The sequence below is a fragment of the Thermochaetoides thermophila genome, assembly GCF_000221225.1.
Source record: "Thermochaetoides thermophila DSM 1495 unplaced genomic scaffold scf7180000011818, whole genome shotgun sequence".
Taxonomy (NCBI): Eukaryota; Fungi; Ascomycota; class Sordariomycetes; order Sordariales; family Chaetomiaceae; genus Thermochaetoides; species Thermochaetoides thermophila.
The window spans coordinates 2702901-2718994 of NW_006383034.1; the positions used below are offsets into that span (position 1 = coordinate 2702901).

At 53.5% G+C, this 16094-nt stretch overlaps 4 protein-coding genes across 4 annotated transcripts; 2 read left to right on the forward strand and 2 right to left on the reverse strand.

Moving 5' to 3' along the window:
- Window positions 1-2208: 2208 nt before the first annotated feature.
- CTHT_0047220 (uncharacterized protein) lies at window positions 2209-4624 on the reverse strand (the record flags this gene model as incomplete). Its single annotated transcript, XM_006695029.1, has 6 exons — window positions 2209-2271; window positions 2777-2890; window positions 2954-3294; window positions 3356-3548; window positions 3619-3858; window positions 4007-4624. The coding sequence occupies 6 exons, from the start codon at window positions 4622-4624 to the stop codon at window positions 2209-2211; spliced, it is 1569 nt and encodes a 522-aa protein (XP_006695092.1).
- A 2017-nt stretch (window positions 4625-6641) lies between these two features.
- CTHT_0047230 (uncharacterized protein) lies at window positions 6642-7886 on the reverse strand (the record flags this gene model as incomplete). The annotated part of the gene is made up of 4 exons (XM_006695030.1): window positions 6642-6691; window positions 6766-7521; window positions 7575-7701; window positions 7761-7886. The coding sequence occupies 4 exons, from the start codon at window positions 7884-7886 to the stop codon at window positions 6642-6644; spliced, it is 1059 nt and encodes a 352-aa protein (XP_006695093.1).
- A 485-nt stretch (window positions 7887-8371) lies between these two features.
- On the forward strand, window positions 8372-9131 carry CTHT_0047240 (uncharacterized protein; the record flags this gene model as incomplete). The annotated part of the gene is made up of 3 exons (XM_006695031.1): window positions 8372-8406; window positions 8539-8761; window positions 8820-9131. The coding sequence occupies 3 exons, from the start codon at window positions 8372-8374 to the stop codon at window positions 9129-9131; spliced, it is 570 nt and encodes a 189-aa protein (XP_006695094.1).
- Window positions 9132-10720: 1589 nt separating this feature from the next.
- On the forward strand, window positions 10721-11995 carry CTHT_0047250 (uncharacterized protein; the record flags this gene model as incomplete). Its single annotated transcript, XM_006695032.1, has 1 exon — window positions 10721-11995. The coding sequence occupies one exon, from the start codon at window positions 10721-10723 to the stop codon at window positions 11993-11995; it is 1275 nt and encodes a 424-aa protein (XP_006695095.1).
- Window positions 11996-16094: the final 4099 nt, after the last annotated feature.

Sequence of the window (16094 nt, forward strand, 5' to 3'; positions counted from 1 at the left end):
AGAGGTCCAGACCGAGGGAAATATTGTGTGCTGCGAAGGCGCAGAGGAACATCGACGCAGAACGCATACGCAGCGAGCAAGCGATTGTCCAATAAATGCGCACATCGGCTGGCGTTCCGTTACGCCTCGCGGTTGTGTGAATCTTCCTTGCCAGAGCCGCTCGATGCTGCCGTTCCTGCCGCTGCCATTTGCTGCCATTTGCTTGGGCCCTGCCGGGGCGTGCCATCAAGGTGCAATTCTCGCCGACACCATGCTGGTATCGTCGCCAGTAATTGCCCTGTCCTGTCTGCCGTGTCCATCGAGGTGCGCGTGGAAACGAGCAGTGTATAAAGGGGGGATGAGGGGTCGCCGGTGATGCTGGCGATGGCGGGGAAGTCGACTAACCTTGCGGAGGGGTAAGATGCTAATGGGGATTGACGGTTGAATAAAGAGCAAAGTGTGAAGAGAGGAAAAAGCAGACGGGGCCCGGAAAATTATAAACGGAGAATTTCTGGATCACGGGCAAAGGGTTTTTTTTTTAAAAAGGGAAAAAAAACTTCAGCTGCTGCAGCGCTCTCCGAATTTCAGACCAACGTCAACGTTCTCACCAAACAACCCGAGAGGAGTGCCGAGCGGCGTGCGTAGAGAATGGTGTCAGACCAGGACCTTTCACAGAGGTACAAGAGTCACAGGGTGCGAGGAGAGAGAACCGTGGGCTAGAAGTGGAAGCAGAAGAGGGTCAAGAGGGAGAGAGCGGAACCCACGGGACAGGAACGAGGAGGGCGAGGGCTAGGGATTAGGGAACCTGGAAGGGGAAAGGGAGATAGGGCATGGGCCGCATCCGGACCCAGGCTGAGGCAACTGGTAAGGCACGGGCAACGCAGCGGCCAGTGGGTAGGCAGTGGAAAGTCTGGGTGGGCAGTCACCACGGGCACCATTAATCAGCAGCGAGTGGGCAGGCAAGAGCAGAGTCCACATCCATCCACATCACGTCCACTCAGTAAGTCGGCATCAAAAACATCATCCAACATTAAAAAGCACATCACATCCTCCCAACACTCATCCATTGCACTCTGCATTACCTGATCATTAATACCTGATTCTACTGACTTGCTGATAAAGCGGCTAGGCCGCAGATGACGCGCAGAGAGGAATGGGCGCACGGGCAGGCCCAATAAAAACATCTCGTGCTAAGCTGCTGAAAACGGAGAGCGGGGTGACGGGCACAACGGGCAAAGGGTGACTCGCTGGTGACATATGTCGAGCACGCGCTCCACGTATCCCTGCAAGTACCGTGGTTGTACCCCGCGCGGTTTCATTGTTTTACTTGTCTTACCACTTTTTCGGCCAGTTGGCGCTTTGTCCCTATGCCGGACAACCCAAAGACACTCACAGGATAGAAACTGATGTTCATTGAATCTTGGATATTTTCAAAATTTCCGCGTCTTCCTCTCTGTGTGTTTTCTCACATCTCAGCCTTCCCTCCTCAGCGTCCCCGTGAGGGCACGCTAGGAAAAAAAATTCTTGGTTGGCACCCACCGGCCCACCGTTAACACCCCACCACACATTCTGATGTTCCAATTTACAAACTGAGATTGGTCAAATCCACATGTGGTCCGTGTAATTCCCCACATCTGACTCGCGCCAAGTGCGGCGTTTCGAGATGCCACGCTTCATCTTCGCGTGTTCTTGCGATCGTCTGCTCGTCCCAGGCTTCTTTTCGTTGTTGCACTGTTTGATAACTTCGGGTCGCGTGCCCGAAGCACATGTGCTGGAGTTGCACCAAGCGTTTGAATCTAAATGACCCAGTCTATGGAACTGGTCTTTGCTCTGCCACTTGCGGATGTTTGCCATCTGGGCAGAACAACCAACATCATCATCCGGCAAACGTCACGCTTTCACCCGAAACTATCAAACTGATCAGGCTCCTTCACAACAGAATGTGACCTCTCAGCATCTAGTAGAACGTCTTTGGCTTCTGGTGTACACTTCCCCCTCAATCCCAAAACAGCCGATGGTACAGCAGAGTGGGGTGTCCCGGAAAACCAAAACAGGATGGTCCAGGCTGACGGCTGGCAATGGCCCAAGGTCCATTGTCCCTGAATGGATGGGCTGCCAAAAGCAGACTCCCGGGCCTCGGACTGTGGGCGATGGGAAGCACGCCGTAATGTTCCGGCTCAGCTTGGCGGGGGCGGGGTTCGTCAGTCTCCGAGAGCAGCAAGCGGCACATCACTCATCACCATCGCCAACATGCGTCGTTGTAATCACAGGCAGATAGATGCAGATGGCGATCTGAGGATCGTTATTAGCATACAGTCATATATGTATAAGTGTTTGTAGACGCCGAAGCCTCACATAGGATGACATCGATACATAACTACTGTGCCCCGCCAAGAACACTCGGAAAGCCCAGGAACAGCTTCATTCCTTCAACCCACAACGCTTAACATAATCAATTATGAGTACCCCCCCCAAGAAACACACTGATGTAACCTAACCCTAACGCCTATAACATCATTCTATCCCTATTGGGAATTGCCTACCTCCAGCTGGTGGTATCTCAATGATGATGCTATACACAGCAGCGAGCTCTCCAGAAGCCCAACAATGATTAACATCTATTCCACAAAATATCACAAAGCTTTTAGTCTTCCTAATCCCATCCCGGCCTCGCTCCTCTCATCCCAAACGCCCCAGGGAACGGACTCGGCGGGCTCGGTGCCCTGTTCGTAGCCGACCCGGTTGTTGAAGACGGAGGAGCAATGGAGCGCGGCCGGGCCTCAACCACGTAACTTACGCCGTCTTCAGACGAATAGGACGGAGGGCGAGGAGAGTTCCGTCCCGAGTTGCTTGCCTCAGTCGCAGGCGCGTTGGGAACGCGTGCCCAGAAGAGTCGGTTTGGGTCGACGCGCTGGAAGTCGTGTCAGTAACTGTCACAAACGGCAACATGATGACTTGTAAGAGGGGTACATACCACGCTATTCCTCCACTGCCCATACGCCGGCGGCCCTAACTTCGTCTCTTCGCTTTCAATTCCCGCCGCTTCTTCATCACGAGCCAGAACGACGGGGATCGGTTCGCGTGGGACAGCGTACCCTCCGGGAGGGATAATGACCTCAGCGTAGGGAGAGGTTGAGAGGCCGTTTTGGTATTGCTCGCGCATGGCTCCCTCTTCGACTTTGCGACGTTTGAGAAGGAGCACGCAGAGACGGATGACGGAGTGGGAGAAGACGATGGCGACGAATAGGATGAAGAGCACCAGAAGGATGACGACTTCGCGGGAGTGGATGTTATGCGTGAGCATGAGGGCCAGGACTGCGCGTGTTAGTCTTCACTGTAAGCCTGTAAGCTGAGGGGAGGGCAAGGACTTACAAACTGCCGTGACCGTACTCAAACATAGTCCCGATACAAAGACCCTCAGTATCTGAGCCCTGATCCGGGCTGACCGGATCCAAGGAATACAGAACAGGAATCTCTCCGGGTGTGATTGGGTCCTCCTTGAGGCACTGCTCCTCCCTGAGCTTCCCTCCGATGATCTTTCGCTCCCTCCCCGATCGCGGTCCTGATGGCTGTGATGCCGGTGGTGGCGATGTCTGTGTCGGTGTTCCTGATCCCTGTGCCGTCTTTCACTGTGCTCACTGCGTTCACTGCCCTCTCCTTCGCGACGTTCTCTTCTCCGTCTCCGGCGGCGTTCCCTCTCCTCGGGCGTCTCATCTCTCCTTTCCCTTCGTGAGCGATGTTGACGATCCCTGTGATGCCGGTGTTGATGGCTTCTATCCCACACAGAGCAGGACCGACTTCTCCCCTCGCCCTCGCCCTCATTCCTTTCCCGTCTGCGTCTCCTCCTCTCACGATGAATCTCCTCCCTTGGCCCTGATGCTGCACCAGACCTATGTGTCCTGGTTCTACGAGCAACATGCTCAGCCTGCAAAGCAGCAGGCGGTTCTCTAATCACAACGCACCCCCCCTCAACTGTTCCATTCCCCTCCGAAATCGTCCTTGCCGTTCCCGGCCTTGAGACAGATACCTGATCAATACCGGCAGACTCAGCCCTCCGGTTCTCATTCGACCACGTCCTGGCTAAATTAGGCAAGTCAATCCTGATCCCAGGCAACACAGGCGACGCGATCCTGAAATCAGGGCTCTTGGGGCTTTCTACGATGTCATCTTCGTACTCGTCCTCTGAATCTGATGAGGAGGAGGATGAGCCGGTGTAGTAGTCCACTTCTGTTCCGGGGAGCACACCGCCGCCGGTCTCATCAAACTCCGAGGCATAATGACTTGACGTTGGCCTAGGCTGAGGCCAAAGATGGGCCATGCTTCCCGCGCCGACAGGACCGGTTGGCGTAGTTGGTCCATTGTGATGGTTATGGTGATGACTAAGAAGGCTGGGAAACACCGGAGGCCGGAAGCGGGACCGGAAACCAGAGGATGGGCTTGCGCCGAGCCCGGTACGAGGGCGTTCCATCATTTCCGGGGCCGGATTGTTGGAGGTAGAGCGCTGGGCTTGGAGGTCGGAGGAGTCGGGGATGATACTTATTTGGGGGATGGCGGTACCGTTGTCAGCAGTAGTGGTGTTGTTGTTGTTGTTTAAGTTGCTGGTGAGCTGCTCACGCACGCGCGAGAAGAGGTTGAAGCGGTCCATGACGGGCTGATATAAGTGAAGTTGTATAAAGTTGTAGATGTCGAGAGCTGCTGTAGCAGGCGTCGTCTCTGACGGCCGTCAAGTGTTGGTGTGGTCCAGCTCGATTTGAAGGTGAATATCCAAAGTCGTTCTGTCTTGATACTGAGATCAGCCCCAGCAAGTCGTATGTTTGTCTCCTGTCCGTCGTCTTTCAATGGCCTTGTGAGACAGCAACGACAACTAAAGAAACATCTTGTCACCCGTCAGGTCCAGTCGCGTGGGTGTTATCAGCTCCTTATGCTTAGTCCTCGACTTGAACTTCCACATCCACGATAAACGAATATTAAAAACAACAAAGTGACTCAATGTAGTTCCTCTTCAAATTGTCAGACGAAACGAGCGATCTTAACCAACTCCCTCCTTCCAAGACAACGAACGATAAGGTGTCACCAATGTGATGAGCTGCAAGTGAAAGAGAGAAAAGAGTGTACGACAACCAAAGAAACACTCGAGATCAATAACTCTAGACCTCAAACCCCACGCCGTGCAACCATGGTAGGCAGGGCGAGGCCAATGTTTTGTTTCAACAGACAGGTAAGGTCGAGCCCTCCGTTGGATGGCTGTGCTTTGCTGGATGCAGATGTCTAGACCGGGATGGGGCGTCCCTGACATGTGGGACAGACCTTGGCCCCTGGTGAGGTTCAGGTGGGAGTGATGGTTGATGGAGGTGAGGTGAAGGCGAATGAATGAACCGATGTTAATGAGAGTTCGTGGTAGGCTGTGGACTGGCTTGACATGAGACCAGGGATGCAGGGGTGGAGCAGTGATGGTATTGTTTAGATTGGACGATGGCAGAGGGAGAGGCAGCCAGACTATACTAGCCCGTCGGATATACAAACCACAAGTTTTCACAAACTTTTGGAGGGATGGACTGAGGGACTAAGAGGGAGAGAAGAGGGAGGTTTGGCGTTGTGTCGGGAAGCCTCTGTCCAGAATTCGCAGGAAGGGGGTGCGGTGCCTGTCTCAATTTCATCCTGATGGTATCGTTGGGAGAGTTGACGTTTAATGGTGATGCTACGCCGCCTGCACTTACACACATCGACCAGCAGAATAAACCAACGGTGAGAATAAAATAAAGCAAGCAATTACAAGCTCTCAGAACTATCCATTCTACATCAAGTTCAACTCAAGCAACACCAACCCGCAGAATCACAAACATCCCCGTAATCCCACACAGAAAAAGCATGCCAGTGCACACGCACAGCGTCATTCGCAGTCCCCCTCCAGCCCCACGATTCGCTGTTAATCGCCCAAAAGCGCACTTGCTGCTTGGCTGCCCGCGCATGCGAGCTGCAACAGCAGAGCCCCTGACGCAACAAATTGCGGCGACAGCGCGCCCCTGATTGGCCCACAGCGTCGTTTGCGCAAGAAGCAGCCAAGACGTTTCGGATCATTGTTGGCGGTCCCTGACTTTTTTTGCTCAGAATGATCGCTGAGAAAATGGTTTGCGCTTTCGTGTTTCGCGATTGTGTGGAAGTGGCATTAGGGTTAGATTGGGGGAACATTAGGAGTGGATTGGGACGAAGGATGACAATACTAAGAAGCTTGGTATTTGCTCTGTTCTCTGCGGGTATCATTTTTTCCCTCTTTCTTCGCGCATGGGAGTAAATCTGCTATTCCGCGGCCCGAGCAACACATCTCCCGGGTCACCCTCCACCTTCGCTTTCCCCATCTTCCTGGGTCCTTGCACAGCCACGGAACTATGCGACCCCTAACTGAAAGCGAGGGAGATCAGCGTACCTTCTTTCCTTCGCCTGAACTTTGGAATGCCTATCCGTAGGCGATGTTGCGTCGTCTTTGCTGTCGTGTGAGCATGGCCCAAGCGTGTCCTCTCGGCTGCACCCGCCACATTTGTTACCTCGCAAAGTCTGACACGATGATAAAATGGATGGCGGTGCACGCGGGGGCTTTTGCCTTAGATGTTGGGCTGGTTTTGATCTTTGTTATACTTGTTGATTGAGTCGTGCCGTCAGCTGTCTCAGATCAGCTCACCAAGCAGCATCGTCCGGTCTGACGATGCCGAGAGGACTAGAGTAAAGTTAGCACCAGTAGGCTCACTGAGGCACAAGCAAGCCAGCTTAATGGAGATGAGGGAGACTCACTGATCGGAGCACCGTCCGGCGCAAATTCGGCACAATTGACTGTCCCCTTGTGGCCTGGCAGCTTGTAGAGCAGCTTGCCAGTATCACTTCCCCAAATGACCACTGTCCCGTCGCCAGCACCAACAGCAATCTTCTTCCCATCCTTGCTCCAGCTGCCCCGGATCAAATTCTTTTCCAGCCCAAGCGGGGCGCCATCAAAGGTGCGGATGTGCCGGTCGGTCGGCGCAAATGGCCGAATATCCCACGTCCTTGCAGTTGAGTCCATGGCGTATGACAAAAGCTGTTGGCCATCGGGTGACACACGCAGTGTGGTTATGGTGTCGTTATGACCCAGCATGGTGTGCACAACCGCCTTTTTGCGGATATCCCAGACTTTGATATCGTTATCAATACCGCCCGAGTAGATCTCGTTACCGGCCTCTGACACCGCAACCGCCGTGATGGGAAAGTCCGTCTCGATGTAGTCGACCGCGTTCTTCGTGCGCGGATCCCAGATGCCAATTGTCCCGTCGTCGCTGCCGCTGATGAGCAGCTCCTCGCCACGTTGGGTAACATCCATCGCGTTGATGATTTCTTCATGTCCGATGTAGCGTCGTATCCTTTGTCCTGTTGTCAGGTCCCAGCTGGCGAGGTGCATGTCGGCCGAGGCGGAGAAGAGGATATCGCCGTCGCGCGACCATTGCAAGTCAAGAATGGCTGCTTTGTGGCCGTTCAGGACACCGTAGTTCTCGCAATCGCCATATACCCTCCAGAGCACTGCCATACTTGTTAGCTGTGCAACTGGTAGTAAAAGAAGTTCTAAGACACACTTATTGTCCTGTCCATCGATCCCGAAGCTATAAGGGTTCCCGTAGGGTCAAATTTGGCGGTAAAGATCTCCCCCGTATGCCCTGACAGCTCCATCAAAGGAGCCTTGAGGTTGCTAGTCCGTGGGGTCTGCACAAGTTAGTTGATACTACTCATTTTGTATTCCAAAGAACCGAACCGGTACACACCGTTTGAATCAATGCGCCGGCGCTGTCGCCAGTGCGAGTGAGGGCTCGACTAGAGCCAACATTCTGACGCTTGACGACGAGCTGGCCCTCGCCAGGATCGTCGGAAGCCGGCCGTTTTTCTGACATGTCGGATCTGGACGACTGGATGTGGTACGCCGGCAATTGGTGTGTCTTCTGCGAGGACACCTGGAATGATGGACGATGACGGCGACGCGATGCAGCAAAACACACGCCAAGACAGACACGCTGACGGGGCAGCTGGCAGGCCAGGCTACGCTGCTACAAGCGGCAGGCTGAATTTTTGATCGGCCCGCTCTCCACCGGAGCCTCGCTCTGAGTGGATCGCTGGCATGCCAAGGTTGGGGCAGAACACCTGGGGCCCCCACATCCCACCTGTGCACCATGGAGCTGTGGTCGGGTGGACGCTGTTGTTGCTGGAAGTTTGGGCGGTCGCTTCAACATCGACATTGATACTTTGGATGAAACCCACCCATCTCCTTAACGTCTTGCGAGCCGCCTACCGTGAACCAGGCGAGCGATAGTAAGAATAATTTGAAGCTCCTTGTCCTGTATCAGCCCGAAGCGAGTATTGGACAGCCCTATCAGCCACGATGTCGTCAAGTAAAGCATCGCGTTTAGGGGAGGAGTATGTCCTACAGTCCTTTCAAGGAGATTATCGAGTCTCCGATGTAGCTCTATTGACTTTAGCTAACAGCATACTCCAGGGTTTGGAAGTATGGTACCCGGTGCCCGCTCTCATCCAGCGCTAACCATTCAGGACGCGGATGGACAAGGTCAACGCCGAGCTCGTCGTCCTGACTTACGGCACTATCGTCGCCCAGCTATGCAAGGACTATGACTACGACTACATTGAAGTCAACAAGCAGCTTGACAAGATGGGCTACAACATTGGCCTGCGTCTGATCGAAGACTACCTCGCTAAATCCAACACCGTCAGGCGATGCGCTAACTTCCGCGAGACGGCCGAGATGATAGCCAAGGTGCGTTTTGGGTTCATATCCGTGCCTAGGAACAGGGGCTGACTTGATGGATGTGCAGGTTGGCTTCAAGATTTTTCTCAATATCACCCCGACTATCACAAATTGGACGAGCGACGGCAAGCAATTCTCGCTAGTGTTTGACGAAAACCCCTTGGCCGACTTTGTCGAGCTGCCCGACGACGGCCGCGCCCAAGACGAGCTGTGGTACTCCAACATCCTGTGCGGCGTCATAAGGGGCGCCTTGGAAATGGTGCAGATGCAGGTAGAGGCGCACTTTGTCAGCGACGTGCTCCGAGGAAACGATACAACGGAGATGCGAATCTCGCTAATACGCTACATCGACGACGAACTGCCGCCAGAGGACGACTGAGTTTAAGATTCAGGGGGTTTACAAGAACTCAGATATGTCAAACTTCAAGCCCTGCCGCCAACGCAGGAATAAACGAGTCGGGGCGAGGAATCAATATCGGAATTCAGGATCTTATGATCAGGATGATACCCGCTAAGATTTGCTATTCTATTTTAATGATGCTTGCCTACTATATTCGGGTATAGCGCCCTATGGCATAGCGTTGTATATACCCACCATTCCGTCGTCGTTCTCCCCCTTTTTCGGGGCTGCTGTTACGGCCGCGCCGCATCTCGGTCCAGCAAGGTCGTGCCGACATGTCCGGTCATGTTTTGTGTCAGGCCGACTGGATAGAAACTCTTTTACAATTTAACTCGATGGGAACAACCAAGCTGGATCATCGTGGCTTTCAGTACTAATGCTGTGATGCAGTCGGTGGTTCGACAGAACTGGTGTCCACACCTGACAGTCCAAAATCTCATGGGGACTGCGCCGCTGAGACACAATTCACGCGTTAGGGATATCGACTAATCATGGAGCATGCCCCAATCCTTCCTCATGCCGGATCTTTTGAGCGGCCCGACGGCTGCACAAGATTTGGTGATGCGAGACGACACATAATCTTGAACTTAGCATCATCAGGCTGCTCCTCTGGCCATCATGGTCATAAGGCTGGAACACACCAATTGCGGAATTACCACAAACCGTTTGACCGACGACCAGCCCCGAACAAATGTGTGGTGTGCGGTAGAGGCAAACATGTTTCGGTATCACACTGCTTGCACCGGGCCGCAAGCAAATCCGAGGGGCTCTGTGTCACCTCACTGATCTCCAACAGCTTCTTTCCAGCCAGTCATTTAATGTGCGCTGCCGCCTGTTACTTCGGCCGTTCCCTTTTTTTTTGCACTGGATCTTGTGTCAGACGGGCACCGACGATGACAACTGGCACTGCCCATGGCATAGGGAGGGAGCGCCATGGAAAGTTGTATGTATACACGCGGCCATGGGGCGCTTGTTGTTCTTGTCATCAATGAGCCACGCTCTTGCATAACCGGCTGCAGCAGACCGTGGTGCTGCGCCTCATCCCCGACGGCGGCATCTCCGCCAGCGAATCCAGTTAGACCAGCTCACTAGCAAGGCGAGTCGCTGACAAGCGCCTACCAACTGCTTGTGAACAAGTTCTTTTTTGGTTCGTCGTGTGCATGTGTGCCCATATGACTACTGTGGGCTTGCCACTGCCACTGTGCCACGCCAGATCTCCAGCGCTGCAACGCTATCCAGTTGTTCATGCATGTGTCTGCGTCTGCGCATCATCGCCATGGGCTTGCACATGGCTTGGGCTTATACTGCCACAGTACGCTCGCACACTTATATCATCATCACTTGCCCCTCCCCCCCTCCCTGGCATCCGGCCCGGCCCGGCCTTTCGGCCTCTTGTCTCAACTTCCGTCTTATATCAACACCAAATCGCAGCGAGCAAACCGACAAGTTAAGGGACCTGGCCAGCTTTTGCTGTTGTCCTCAAACGGTCATTGTGCAAACGGCCATACCATGTCCACCGGCGAACAACACGGGCCATCACTTTGACCTTATTCAACCAACCCTGAAAGATGCTCCTGTTGCACCAACCAGCTCCATCACAACAGCAACCAGCCATGTTTCAACCATCGGCAGCACGTCCAGAGCGGACCATAAAATCTACCATGGCGGCCGGCCTGCGGAACGGCCTTTTGCTTTTCCCCGGTTTCCATGGTCCACGAAGCAGAGCGAGATCACCATCACCAGCTCCGTCAGATTATTCGGTCGGTGAACCGCTTTCTCCCAAAAGCTGTCCTGACCAAAGCTTGGATTACATCAGCCCTTTGTTCCCTGCGAACGATACCCGAGTCATGGGGAATAGCTGTTCCAACGATGCTTCTGCGCGAGACCCCCGCCCTGGGAATGACTGGACTGAGCAGCTACTCCCGGCTCGTCCGGCAAACTTCAGTCTTTCCTCCCCCTCTACCCCTCTCATGCAGCAAGCCCCGCCGCGGCTGGTCATCCCCACCTCGGCCGACACCTCCCATCCTCAGCACGGCTACCAATCCCGGCCCCGACCCCGGTCCATGCCCCCACAGCGGGTATGGCTCGCTCAGCAGCAGCAACAACGACGTCATCTCTCCCAGGAGTCGGACGCGGAACAATACCATGGGTACACACCCGGCCATAACCGGTCGATCTCCAGCCCGACGGCGTCGACAATCCCAACCATCACGACAACGACATCAACGATCCCAGTAACACGCTACTACCAACTCAAGTTCTACTGCTCAGCCTGCCAAGACGGCCCCTGCAAATTCGCAGACGAATTCAACGCCAACTTTCCCCTCGTCGTTACCCGTCAAGAACACGATCCCATCCCCATCACCTCCCTACCCTCTCCACAGTCCCGTCCTGGGTCCAGCGGTGGGGGGAGAACCAAGAAATCCAGGTCCCCTTTCCGCTCGTCGAGATGGGAGTCCCCATCATCATCGGATGATGCGCCCATCCAGCCGGGGACGACCCCCTTCTCTCCGGGGACTTTGCTTATTAAGATCGATTTTTGTGGACGGCCCGGGTCGCTGAATTTTTTACTTGGTGTGGGGGAGAGGGTAGGTGAAGTGTTGAAACGTGCGCATGCGGTTGATAGGTCGGGCGATGTACGCGGTGAGAGTAAGGGGTTGAAGAAGAAGGAGATGTTAGCAGTTATGATGAGGGGGGGTAATAAAGAGGATGAGGGTGAGGCGTATGTGGCTGCGGAGAAGGTTCTGGCTGAGTTGAGCGAGGTTGATGTGAGTGGGGCGATGAAGGCGGTTTTCAGGAAGGAGGATCCGTATGATTGTGTTTGGAGGGAGGACGAGAATTAGAGGCAAAGGGGTATTTGGAGGATCAGAACCTTGACGGTTCTAGATGGCGTTTGGGTTCTGGGTTTGGGTATGGGTTATCGGTTGGGACTGGCAGGCAATTTGTCAAGGTACTATGGTGTTTGTGAGTGGGCTTACTGGTTTTGGGATGTAAAAATGTGTTTCAATAGGCGATATTACGCCATGATGTACTGATTTAATACAAGACCTCCATGGATATGATGGAACTCTTTAATTGTGAGGACTTTGGTGTTAAGTGAGTTGACTTACAGGTCGCTCTGCTGAAGATATTCCTATATTTGCTGCTAGCATGTTGGACAATAAACCCAGAACCTGAGTGTTGACATGACTGTTTTCACACACGATTGGCTCTTTATCATCTGATGCTCCTCAAGACTCTCTGTCTTTTACCTCTCAACAGGTTATCAACTACCCTATCGTCAACTCATAACAGGTACTGAATTGCGTGCAATCTGAAACTTGGCTCCTATGAAGGTTACCTAGTCGCTTTCAGGCCTTTCATAAGTCAGAGGAAACTACATGTTGAAAACCTGCAGGAGCCCATGGGTCCCTTGCGTCTCAGCCAAGTTCATCCCTTGCAGGCGTATAACTGCTTTTGACTCTTGAGACAAGAAGATGAGGATGTTTTAACACAGTTTATACCCGTAGATCAGTCGAAGTGTTCGAAAAATCCTGACGCATCAGAGGTGTTTTAGGAGGATGACCTCGAAAGGACTAGTGCCTGAGAGATCTGTCATTTTTAGTCTGTTCGACGATTGGGTCAGCTACTGTTTGCATTTTCTGATGCCGACTCCCTTGGCAGCATCAGTTTCTTCCTGGAAGGTTTGCCCATCAACAGCCTGAAGAACGCAATTTCATTCATGGTGATAAGCATCCTGGACTTCGGCCTAGGTTCCATTTCCGTTATCAGCCCTCATCTTTGCGTAACTTCACAGATAGCTGGGCAGTCTACACCTTGTGTGACAACTCTCCTTCCTTCCTGAATTGGATCCCAAAGACTGGCTCAGCCCAAGTTGATCATCAAATCACGCTGCCAAACCAAGAAATCTAGTGAGTTTTGAGCACACACAGTTTTTTGTAAGCTTACTTTGGGCTGGCAGCGTATCACCTTCGGTCCTGCCTAATCGTGCACATTTTTCTACCTGGGCAGCCGAAAATTCCGTGGGAAGTGGTGAGACAACTCATCACTGTTGCCACTCAGGCTGGCAACCAGTCAGATGATGGGCAGGACTGGCAAAAATTAGTCATGGGGGTGCCTTGCTTTAGAGTTCATAGCTCTGTGGGAGCTTGTAGTGCTAAAACATTGCAATAGTTAGTGGATGCAGGTACTAAAGGAAGTTTTGTTGGCCATCGTCAATTGGAATACTTAAAAGCGGCCGACGGGCTAGCTGCAAAGCGGTGACTGTTCGGGCTATGCTAATATGAGTCACTATTTCCTCGTTGACCACCTAGCAAAGTGTTATCATCACCTTGATCACTTTGGATGACGATGATGGTTGGGGGCCTAGAAACTTATCGAGATCAGTGCAATCGACATGCTGCTATCAGTGTGGACGATGCAGAAACGAGGGCGCGGCTGACCGCATTACCTTTATATCCGGTTGCTTCCGAAGCTATCCAGTCGATGTTCATGAAGTGGTGTGATTTGGGCAGCGATGTCTTAGAGTAGTAGTTTCCCGGGCTACAACTTCCGGGTGTAATTTTGTGGAGATTTGGTATTGGGATATCTTACCATTTAACTAGACAATCTAATGGATGATCACATTCAGGGGAAAATAAGGAGCAAGACTTTCACAATTGTAGATGGTAGTCGAAAAGGAAAAAGAAGGGACTTGAAGGGGTCAACAAAAAGGTGCAAATTGCCAGCACATAACAACCATCGCTGTCCAAAGTCGGGGGAAGCAACTCTTGATAATGAAGTTGTCAAAAACCGGCAGAAACCCACAATGCAGCCCACAACAGGCAAGCGTTGCAGAGGACAGCAAGGGACCATATAACCACTAAGATTCCCAAGAAACTGGGGCGTGGACAGGCGCTCAATAAAAAGAAGGAAAGCCAAAGTTCAGGGTCTCGCCACCCCAGATTGAGGCTCAGCTTTGGGGCTCTGCAGCAGCCACAAGCCTACAGCAACCCAGTAACCCAGCTGGGCTTGAGCCCGTCGGATCCCGGCTCACAGCCCCAAGATGGGCGATGTGGGATGTGGAGGATGGCTGCATCGATCCGATCTGTCGGTGATCTCTTGGCGGGGGGAGTGACGTTTGGTGTTGGTGCTGACGATAAGTGTCTGTACAACTAGAGTCAGAGTTTAAGCTATCGCCGCCAGCATTTCTCGTCGCTGGCAACACTGGCATTAGTGGCGACATGGCATTGTCCTGGGTGCGTCCGCCAGAAGGCGTTTGGTGCCAGTTCATCCAGTATGGGCGCAGCGTGTCTCGGATGCAATCTCGGGCCACCCACCGTCCCGGCAAGTGGGAACTTATCCATTTTCCGCACCACTACAGGGTGATCGGCCGGCCCGTCCTCGCTCGCCAGCGGCCGCATTTAGAACAGAGTCCTCCGTAGCACATCGTGCAGGATAATAACATCAGGACAAGATGAGATGGCGCAGAAGCAGGTAGAAGGACAGTAACCAACGCATCGGGCTTTGCCATCGTGCCAGGCGGCTCAACAAGCGAGCGTCCAACTCAATGGCAAACGAGCGGCCGCACTGCGCCAACCAGAGCGTGCCAGATGCCGGCGAAAACGTGGCACCTGACTGCTGCTGTGTGCCCCAGAGCACCGCAGCAGACGTCCCGTTCAAGCTCATGAGCTTAACATAGAGTCTGGATTTTGTTTAAGTTGATTGAATGGAAAGGAATCGAGTCATTGGGCACTCTTTCTGTGGCATTGATACCCCCGGCATCAATCTGGTGAGGGCAGCCATGAGTAGATGTCGTGGTTACTTTGATAGGAACATGAGAATGAACTAAAATTTTGGAAAAGCATCAGTCTTGTCTGTCCTCAACTCGCGGCCTGAATTGCAAAAGGAAGCGCATTAAGCAGATCGGATCTGATAATTTGGCGGCTCATCATCTCGCCTGCTTACAGAGCGATAGCCCCTGTAAATCGAAGGCTGTAGCTGGAACCTGATGCACCGGTTATCGGTAGGCCAAGACCCCGTCAAGCGCAAGAGTGCCTGATTCTGCTGCATGTTTGCCTCATATACCTGAATCGTTAGGCATCAAGGTTAGGAGTCTCAGATGTACGCAGGAGGCCTGCCCAAGCCGTTCCAAAAACTGCGCAGGCCCGCCGCTTGGTGTCCCGCGAGAGCCTGGCAGATCATCCCCAATCGCTCGCCTTGTTCTTGCCCGTCCTCGCCCCCCCATTGCGCTCAAGCATCGCCGAAATTTCCCAATTCCACCACCAACTCCCAACATCACCCCTTCTTGTTCCTCTACCTGTCCTGCTGCTAGCGTCTGGCACCAGCTCTGGGATCGCCTGCACACTCTAAGACCGCGCCCCGCCGAGCCATGCCAGCTTATTGATGTTCCCAGCGTCGACCTGTCGACCAGCACCGATACTGCCGGATTGGCCCTGCACCGCCGCCGGTGACGTCCAGGCACTGCGGCGACCACGAGAAGCATAAGGGATCGTATCGTGAATAGAGACACACACACAGAGAGAGAGAGGGCGAGAGGAAAAGTAACAAGCTCATATCCCATCTGCGGAGCCGCATCGAGAGCAGAGAAGAGCGTGGCGGCCAAGGCACCGAACCGTTTTTTGGTTCAGTGGCGGCCTGTCTCTTTCGTCGACTGTCGACTATCCTTCAACTCGACTGTCTAGTCTGCTGCGTCTGCTGTCCCACTGGCTGGCTGCCCTGGGCTTTATCATCCCACCAGCGTCATCCAGGCGTCCGTGAGCGTTATCCACGCTTCGTAACCGAGTGAGCAGCACCCTTTTTCGATCCTTCCCTCAGCAACAGCACCAGCGCCAGAAGCACCGGCCAGCAGCAGCACTCTCAGCATCAAACACTCAGCACACAGCGCTCAGCACGTTCAGCACAGAGCACCTAGCACCCAGCACGCGCACGCCCAGCCCCCCT